Source organism: Gavialis gangeticus, unplaced genomic scaffold (assembly GCF_001723915.1).
Source record: "Gavialis gangeticus isolate Ggan-Ray unplaced genomic scaffold, GavGan_comp1, whole genome shotgun sequence".
Classification (NCBI taxonomy): Eukaryota; Metazoa; Chordata; order Crocodylia; family Gavialidae; genus Gavialis; species Gavialis gangeticus.
In genome coordinates, this window is record NW_017729031.1 from 16,204,804 (window position 1) to 16,215,265 (window position 10,462).

A 10,462-nucleotide genomic window follows, 5' to 3' on the forward strand; every position below is an offset into this window, starting at 1 on the left:
GCTTCTTGTTCTGCCATCTGCCACCACTGAGAACAGTCTAGTTACATCCTCTCTAACTGTCCTTCAGGGTAGAAAGCTGCTATTAAATCTCCCTTCAGTCTTCTTTTCTTCAGGCTAAATAAGCCTACTCCCCTTAGCCTTTCCTCAGAAGCCATGTGCCCCAGCCCCCTAACCATTTTTGTTGCCCTCGACTGGACTCTTTCCAATTTTTCCACATCCTTTCTGTAGTGGGGACCCCAAAACTGGACACAATACACCAGATGTGGGCTCACCAGCACCAGATAAAGGGGAAGAATCACTTCCCTCGATCTGTTGGCAGTGCTCCTACTACTGCAGCCCAGTATGCTGTTAGCTTTCCATGCAAGAAGGGCAAACTGTTGACTCATATTCAGCTCATTGTCCACTGTAACCCCCAGGTCCTTTTCTGCAGATCTGCTGCTTAGGCAGTTGATCCCCAGCCTGTACTGGGGCATGGGATTGTTCTTTCCTAAGTGCAAGACTTTCCATATGTCCTTATTGAAACTCGTGAAATTTGATTTTTTGGTCTAGTCCTCCAATTAGTCTAGGTCTCTCTGAATCTTGAGTCTACCCTCTAGCATAGCTACTGTTCCCCCCAGCTTGGTATTATCTGCGAACGTGCTGAGGATATACTCCATCCCATCTTCCAGATTGTTGATGAGTATATTGAACAAAACCCTGGGGCACTCTACTTGAGACCAGCTGCCAAATCGGCATCAAGCCATTAATCACTACCCTTTGAGCCTGATGATCCAAGCAGTTTTCCATCCACCTTACAGTCCATTCCCCTAACCCATACTTCCTTAGCTTGTTTGCGAAAATGTTGTGGGGGACTATCAAAAGCCCTGCTAAAGTCAAGGTGTATCACGTCCACTGCCGTCTATGCATCTGCAGAGCCAGTCATCTCATCCTACAAATCAATCAGGGTAATCGGGCATGAATTGCCCTTGGTGAATCCATGCTCACTGTTCCCAATCACCTTTTCCTCTAAGCGTTCAGAAATGGATTCCCTGAGGACCTACTCCATGATCTTTCTGAGGACTGAGATAAGGCTGACTGGTCCTGCAGTTCCCTGGGTCCTCCTCCTTCCCTTTCTTAAAGATGGGCACTATATTTGCCCTTTTCCCATCATCTGAGACCTCTCCCAATCACCACAGTTTTGAAAGATAATAGCCAGCAGCTCTGCAATCATATCAGCCACCTTCCTTAGCACCCTCAGATGTATCGCATTTGGCTTGATGGACTTGTACACATCCAGATTTCTAAATAGTCCCCCACCTGTTCTTTTGCCACTGTTGGCTGCTTCCCTTTTCCTCAAACTGTGCCGCCAGATGCAGTAGTCTGGGAGCTGACCCTGCCTATGAAATAAGTACTTCAGCATTTCCAAATCATCTGTCACTAGGCTGCCTCCACCATTTCTTGGTAAATATATTCTAGTTGGAACAATGGAAAACTCATTCCAAGATGCTAATCATTGTGAGAACAGTAATTTAAAGGGGAAATTGATGTATTTTTAATACTAAAGGTTGTCCTGGAACATCCAGGAGTTATGAGCATTTGGAATGGGTTCTTTGTAAGAGCCCCAGTTGTATATAATGCATTTTTTCCATAACTGCTTCTCTTTCTGGTACATTTCTGCTACTTCTTTTGGCAGTAATATTCTAGTGTATAGACCCTTGCACCTCTAGCTAGTGATGTTAGTTATCACCTCTATCAGGTAGTCCATTTTTACTAAGTTATTAGCATTTCAACGTGGACTCAGTCTTTCATAGATTTCATAGACATTTGGGCCAAAGGATCATTGAGTCCAGCCCAGTAGACTTTGCTAAATTCTAATCTCCAACGAAGCAGGGAAAAGCTATCTATCCATTTCCATTAACAATGTCTGCTACAAAAGATTAGTAAAATGTCTTGGCAGTTTTCTTAAGTCAGGTGTTCCTATTGTTTTTGTTTTCAGATCTCTGAAAGTATTTGCAAGTTGATTAGAAATAATACATGTTTGATCCTATTTCCTTCTCTTATGAGTTGCACATAAAAATGTTCTAATAAAGATGTTTTGAAGGTACATGATAACACTGATTCAATCTAATTCATTTTCTTTCTTGATAGAGTGAATGATAAGAAACAGCCAGATAAAATATTATTTAATTTAAACTCAGCAATTCTGGTATATTCTAAGCAAAATATATTTTCAATGTATTGTACTGAAGTATTTTAACTAGACAGGTCAGGTAAACAAATACGATATTTCTCTTGGAGAAGATGGAAATAGCATGTGGCTCTTTGTTGTCAACTAAATTCCCCCCCCCCCCTTTTATTTTTTAGAGCCTAATGATAGACCACCTATTCTTCTGATTGCAAACTCTGAAACCATTGAAGTATTATATCTTAATGGAAGTAAAGTGTCTACCCAAAGTTCAGTAAAAGGAACTGGAATTCATACATTGGATTTTATTTACAACGAGGATACAATTTGTTGGATTGAATTGAGAGAATCTTCAAGTCAGTTGAAATGTATCAAGATAACAAAAGCTGGAAGATTAACAGAGGAATGGATAATAAACACTGCCCAATATCTGCACAGTAAGTATTTCAGTTTTGTTAGATAGATTATTTTTAGTAAACACTGCAAAGTGCCTGTTCTTCCTACATCTCCTACAGACTTGAAAACTATTTTGGAGCTTAGTGTTGCTGATATTTTGATATCTTCTGTTACTTTACTTACGCATTAAACATTGAAGCCCAAAGAGGCATTTGGTTGCTATTCCCCTCACTAACACATAAGCACGACTGGCAAAAAAAACTGTGAGTTTTCACAGAGTCTAATGCACTGTGTAATAGGTATAGTATTACAAAAAGCAAGCCAGCGCAAATGACAAAGAAACTTAAAAATGCCTATTGCCCACGACGTGTTGATAGGTAAAACTTGAAAATGATTGTTTACTGCCAGACAAATGATAGACTGCTAATTAGCAACATATATACATGTTTGTCACATCTACTATAGTTTAACAGAGCATCACTATTTTCAAACGCTACTGTAATACTTCCTAATTTACTGGAAGTTTCTCACTTTTCCACTAGGAAGATTTAAAGCCACCCTCACATTGAGCTATTCCACGTCACAGTTTAACTAAAGTAGAAAGACTGTGGATTGCTGACTGTAGAATGCCTCTGAATTGAAATTTTCATCATTTTGCATTAGCCCTCTTTTGCTAAAAAAACTCTTTAGGGAGAAATGGACACCAGTTAGATAATTCTGATCTGATCTCAAGCCCCCTCACCATCAGCTATGAGACTGTTCAAATCAAAGGCTTGATTGGAACTATTATGAAGATGGGGACAGCTGCAAGTTATAGATATCAGTCCTATGATTAATTTCTGCACTTAGGCTACTAGTCCTTTGAGGTTTCACAATTGCACTTTAGATCACCAAGAAAACTGCTCTTTATATTGCATGCCTGTAGGAAAAGGAACTTGATTCCCACAAAATATCCCCCACCAACCATCCCTTTCCCTTGGATGAGTTCTTAGGAATGAAGAGTTCTTTGTTTTTTAAATGAGAGGTGTGCTTCTTTTGTAAGCCTTTTTTCTAGATGTTAATAATGGTTTACTTTTTTGAGCTTTTACCTATTTTATTGGAATGTTACATGTTGTGCTTTCAGATGTCTTTTGATTTTAACTGTGAAAAACCCAAGGAGTGTCTTCATCTCTTCGGTATGACTATAAGTGTGTGCCCTAATTGCACTTGTCATTGTTTTCTCATTATTGTATACAATGAAAACAATTAGCTGAATTACCTGACACAATTAATATTTTGTGTTTAACAGTGTGCCCTCTAGTAATCATCAAAGTGCAGCCTGAATGCTCAGCTTTTCCCTAGTTCCATTCTGTAACTTTTTTCTGCTTGTGCTTTCCAAGTATGAAAGGCTTACTAATTTGCACAGTGCTGGGGTTTGTGTTAGCTTATGTTTGCCAAAATATGGATATGAAGTGAATACAGTGAGTGAATCAATTTTTCTCATATACTGCATATACAGGTTTGTGGACTCTGTAATATGTTTTCTAAAACCTTTCATCTAGACATTTGGACTAATTACTTTAGTACTGAATTTTTTCTGGCTTTGTGCTGCAAAGATTTGTTCCAACACCTAATTGGAACTTCAGAAACACCGTAATAATCTTATTCCCCCCAAACTCATCCAACTGGCACTCGTAATCAAGGAAGTCCCAACAGGACCTCATTTTTCCTTGCAGGATGGTAGTAACTCCAACTGTATCCTATAAGGGAGGATAGGCTCTTTCATGGCTGTGGTCCAAAGTTTACAGCGGATTACATTTTGGCATGTTTCTTCTCTCTCCCTGTCTCACATGCACACAGTCCCTCTTATTTTTCCTCATTATGCAGTGTCTACTTTTGACACTCAAAATTAATTCAGTTTATCTAACAGAAACTAAAGAATCCCAGCCTCAGCAGTTTCTTATTGTGCCTGTTTGTGCAGATATGCAGGCTTTGTGGCAGATCAAACAAAACCAAATGTTATGGTCACACCCATAACATTTTAAAAAGAAAAATAAACTTAACATAACCTAACAGAGACAAATGTTCCATTTGTTGCTCTTGGTCATTAAAGGCTTGTGTACAAATGCCTCCTGGCTTTGCTGTGAAGCTCCACAATGGAGCACTGCACACATACTCCACATATGCTAACCCCAAAACAGATCATATGTAGCCACCTTACTATGGTGCTGGAAATGCACCAATAAGCTTGCCAAGCCAGGGAGCTTATTGCAGCATGCTCAGTGCTGCTTTTATGTGGCTTATCGTATCCCTTTTAGAGTTCAATGCTCAGAGAATAGGTTGACTGTACTTCACTGGGCCCTCCCTAGTGTATTAGAAGATGATGCAGACGTGCCCCACAAGAACAAGAAACCATGCACGCAGAATCTTTGTTTGAAAAGTTCCTTTATTAGCATCACTTTGGTAGATGGCACAACGAAAACATCCTTTTGGACCAGTAAGAGATTTAGCTTTTACTGAAAGATTGTTTTACAGAACAAAATGCCTTTCGGTACTGATAAATATCATGCCAGACAAATGACCCTTTCATTGGAGAAAAATTAACTTCTATTTGCCATCCGAGGCACAGGGCAGAGCCTCCTTCATTGAACATTGCTCTTTACCACCTATCTTTTCTGCTCATCTAATTGGTGGAATGGAAGCCAGAGTGGAAGCTAGGGAAGAAATAAGGAGGCTCATCATGGTCACATACAAAGCATCCCACCTGTTACCCACCTATGTGCTTTCCTTACTACCATCTGTGGGTGAATATCTATTCCAGACACTCTGTAGTCTCCAGATCTCCCTTACATTAAGAACAAGAACAATCAGTTCAATTCTTGGCTCAGCACTGATTTTTACAGGGAGAGGAAGAATGTACTGGGTATGTCTTGTCACTAGATATGCCCCAAAGTTCAGCAATCTAATTGTGCTCTTCAGATAAGGCAGTGATTTCTGCATCCATCACCTCTGCAGATGAAATGAAATTCTTTCTGGACCTACTCCGAGACCTACCACTCATAGGACATGCAGTAAAAACAGCATAGATCACTAGATTCCCTACAGCCTTCTTCCTTAGGATGACAAGCCATGCCTGCTAATGATGGGCTGCTCAAACAAGATAAATTAATCCATCATTAATTGCATCAATTACTGAAGAGCCAACGGGAGATACTAAGTACTTGTAAAAGCTTTGAATACTTCTACCAGCACCCTTCTCGTGGCATTATTCTGATTTATGAAACATATAGGCAGCAATACTGAGACAAATCTATCCCTGGGGAGAAAGTCTCAGTAAAACATATTTCATTGGGAGGAATGTGTATATCTCCATGAGCCTTCAGATGAGAATGGCAAACTAATAGGTTCTATGTGTCACGTAGGATTTTTTTTTTTTTCCTTTGGGACTGATTGTCCTATTGATGGCTAAACTCCCAAAGGACCTGCTGTGGGAACTGAAAGTCTTCATTAAGGGGGGTAGTTGACAGCTTTTGTGGCATTTCTTACAGCTAATGTGAAATCCTGAGCAATAGGTTCTACTGTGGCTGTGAAGAGAAACTAGCTGCAGGCATTGGGACTCCCACAGGAGATCAATTGAAAAACTTGCATTTTGATGGCAATGAGCACTGTTAATAGTGGAACAGATAATATTCTCTGAAATTGAATATCTGAAACTCAGGAACTGTGTTGAGATCTTAGGGCTTACACAGTGGCAATGTGTAGGGGGTGCACAGGGGCGCATGTGCACCACCTCAGAGTGGTGGTGCACCCCCTAACTGGCCATGCTCACCACTTAGACAATGGGCGGGGGCCAGGCAGGAGTGCTGGTCCCCCCCGCAAGCGCTGGCTGATCGCTGCAGCCGCTCCTGGAAGCAGCTGCAGCAATCGGCCACAGCAATCAGCTGTTGCAGGACTGGCCGGGGGGGTCCCACTCCCCCCGGGTAGCAAGATCGGCCCTGGGGAATCTCCTCCCCCAGGCAGTGAGATAGACTGTGGGGGATTCACACTGTCCGGGTAGTGAGATTGGCCATGGAGGGACCCTCCCCCAGTTGGCAGGATCAGCTGCAGGTTAGGGGCATGTGCCCCCCCCCGACTAAGGCAGCATCAGTCACCCATAGGCTTACATATGTTAGTTCCAAAAGAGGAAACTCCTGGAGTGATACCCACAATACTACTGACAGAGGCACAATCTCAGTACTACCTACAATGACATTTCTTAGATTCTGTCTGGAAGAGGAAGAAATTTCACCTTTTCTGTGCTGACTGCTCCACAGCTCAAAGCTTAGGTAAATATTAGGGTTGTGCAAAGCTGGCCCTATTCGATTTGGATTCAGCCTGAATCAGGGACAATGAGTTGATTAATTGATTTGGATCATTGTCCCAGATTCAATTTGGCTGGTCAAATCTCGGAATCTTTCTGAATTGATTTGGAGGGTTCCAATTCAATTCAGAGAGATCAAAAGGTCCTATGATTCGATTTGGATTTGGAGATTCGGCCAATGAATCAGGCCAAATCTCTGCAAATCAAGTCAGGGACTGAAGCTTCACACAGCCCTAGTAAATATCTGTCTTGAATCACTTGCAAATCCTTCTTCTTCCAGTTGCCTTTTGATAATTTCCCAGTTCCTTTCTGTCAGACCTGAACCTGGATAACCTTGTATTGGGGAACCTTCAAGACTGTTCTAAGTTCCAAGATAGTTCCAAATTGTTCCTTATCTCTTTAATAAATCAGCATGAGGGGGATTTCTGTAAAGTAAGAGGTAGATTATCTAGCTGAACTGTGAGTGGAGGTAAAAGTGTTTACAGAATTTGGAGACCTTATTCCCCCTTACTTCTTAGTCCCAAATGAGAAAGGGGTCCTCTAGTTCTGTCACTTTGTCCATTGCTTCAGATTATTAACTGAGTCATCCTTGCCTCTATGATCTCCTTCCTGGATCCCTTGTGTTTTCAAATAGCTCTTGACCTTCAGCATGCCTACTTCTGCATCTCAGTGCATCTACAGTTTTAGGTAAGGGCCCTTGCATTATCTGCTCCACATTTCAGTCTTTCCACAGCACCCCAAGTATTTTCCAGGGTCACAGCTGTGGTAGCTGCACATTTAAGAAGATGGACCATCTGTCCCTGCCAGTCAGAGTCCTGCTCCTTAAAGATGCTTACAGATGAAAGAGCCAAGTGTAGGTTACAGCTGCCCACTCTTTATGCCCGCAGCTGAACTGCCTGGTCTTCATGCCTAGCCATGTGCCTGACCACCACAGATTCTGCTATTCAAAGGATTCCACTTTCATATGCATAAAGAGCATATCTATCCAGAGAGAAACCGTTCTGGATAACGCATCTCAAAGAACTGCTGGTATGGCAATATAAGTAACTGTTCATTGATTAAACCGTTTCTGGAATTCTGTGCCCAGTTCTAATGTCCATATTTCCAAAAGGCTGTTGAAAAATTGGAAATGGTTGCAAAAAAAAAATGGTTGCAATCAGAATGAACAGAAGTTTAGATGTCTTGCCTGATAGCAAGAGTCTAAGTAGCAGAATCTGCTTAGTTTGTCAAAGGGAAGGTGAAGACTTGATTCAAGTATTGTCTCTAAGCACCTTCATGGTAAAGAAATTTCTGACTCCACACAGCTTTAATATAGCAGAAAATGGCAGAGCAAGATTCAATTGTTTAAAGCTGAAGCTATACAAATTCAGACTACCAGTAAGATGTAGGTTTTTTTTTTTTAACTATGAGGAATAACTAACTGAGGGACATGGTAGACTCCCCATCACTTGCAGTCATTAAATTAAGAAAAAGGGGGTTTTTGTTTTGTTTTTTTTTAAAAGATGTGCTATAGACCAAACAGAAGCTTTATGCCATAATTATTAGCCGAGGTTCTTTGGTTATACTGGAGGTCAGATGAGATAATGACAAGTCCCCAAGATCTCTGAAATAGTGACTCAGTTTTATTCCCAGATATGAGGTTTACCTTGCTAGAACACAAACAGCACCAGTTTGATCCCTCAGTAGCCAACCTCCTAGTTTTTGAACTCCAGGCTCAAATCCTGAAAACAACCTAGTTTTCCATCTTAAACCACAACATGACACTCAAGACTCCCTTCCAAAGCACTCTTCTTTTCAGCAACCTTATCCTCTATTCATCAGGTGTGCCCTCTGAATAAAGTCCTGTGATGGGGCAATGCTGGCCTGGAGACTTTTCTCACTGGTTACAATATTTACATACTTATTGAAAGTATTCCCGAGTACAAAATATGTAAGTACTTTAGGTTCCACTTCCTTTACCCGAATCATTAATCCCTGTTATTGTTTACAGTAAGACATTCTGTATCTTTTCAGTCTGTGATCCTGTTGCTTTGAAATGCTAGTCACATATTTGAAAAACGTGTCATATAGTTGATTTGAAGTTGAATACTTTGTGCTATTCAATGTACATCTACCCTGCACAATGCAGTCCTGCTAGAACTATCTAAGCTAGTTTAAAATGAGCTAGCTTGAGTACTGCAGTACTGCAACTCTGCCCTCTGGCTAATTTACCCTGAAGAGGGTATGTAGACTATAAAATATTCTTTTGTCCAAAAACTAGCTGTAAAGCTGCCATGTAAACTGGATATTATGTCTGCATGGCATAATGCTAAATGAACTAGCTAGAAGCAGTAAAACCATATTAATAGAACATTTTACTTTAGCTAACTTACATTAGCTAATATGGCCATACAAGCCACTGACAGATGTGGGGAAAAAAACAGCTCTTTACCAAAAGAGGAATTGCATCAGTTTGACCCAGCTTCCTAGTGTCTGTACAGCTCACATGCTTCAGTGGGGCTTTTTGGCTCTTTATACTAATAGCTGATTAGATAAAGGTGCCAAAAAGCCCTGCTGAAATGCACGAGTTATACGGATGTTGGGTGAACTTGGGTCAAACTGACGTGAATCCTCTTCTCGGCATGCGCTGTGTGGTGCAGGGGTGCACCAACCTGAAAGTAAAGGGCTGTGCCCCCCCCCCCACACACACACACACACCCTTATAAGCAATCACACTTCCTGACTCATGACCTGAGTTCTTTCAGAGTTAGCTCAGGTATCTTTATGTGCCACTGCACAGTTGACAGTTGTTCAGATCGTGTCATTTCTTTTGTGTCAGTGTCGCTCATGATAAATATACATTGGGTCATTTCACAGGTGGAATTTTGGAATACAAGTTCTCCCCAGTGTTAGACCCTGACTCCGTGCAGTGCCCAACGACTAGGGAGATGATGATCCAATTGCCCATGGATCCTGCTACTCATTAGCCAGAGCAAGCAAGGAGCAAACACCAGCACACATTGCTCATAACAGCTTTATTCAGAATGTAGACAGCTTTGGACAAAGGTTCCTCACAGACACATGGCCCGTGAACCAGGGGACCTGCACTGAACATTAGTTTTTTTCACATTTTATATACCTTCGTTCATGCTCATTAATATTTACTCCACTTTTGCCCCTCCTTTGTTTCACCCGTATCTCCTCCTCACTCAAGCTCTGCCTCTGTTTACTGTTTGCTTCATTAACATGGAATTGCCTATGCATTTTGTTCATTTACATGCCTCTCTGCTAAGAGTGCATACTCAAGACTGACCTCCACTTCCTTCAGTCACTTGCTGGTTCTTTCTGGTTTGTTGCTGACTTCAGCACCATCTCCAAAGATTTTGCTTCTGCTTTATCTCCTGATGATAGCTGGTGAGCTGTATCTTGTTTTTCTTACACCATATATCCTACACACTACCTCATTCATAGAATCATAGAATCATAGAAGTAGGGTCGGAAGGGACCTTGTAGATCTTCAAGTCCAACCCCCTGCCTGGGCAGGAGAAAAAACTGGGCTCAAATGATTCCAGCCAGGTAGGCAT

General features: G+C 41.3%; 1 protein-coding gene across 1 annotated transcript in view; it reads left to right on the forward strand.

Moving 5' to 3' along the window:
* Positions 1 to 10,462, forward strand: part of LRP1B (LDL receptor related protein 1B) — a 2,002,088-nt gene that overhangs the window by 824,965 nt on the left and 1,166,661 nt on the right. Inside the window, exon 6 of the mRNA XM_019522796.1 lies at positions 2,344 to 2,601. Coding sequence (XP_019378341.1) covers positions 2,344 to 2,601 — 258 coding nt within the window. The remainder of the gene's footprint in view (positions 1 to 2,343; positions 2,602 to 10,462) is intronic.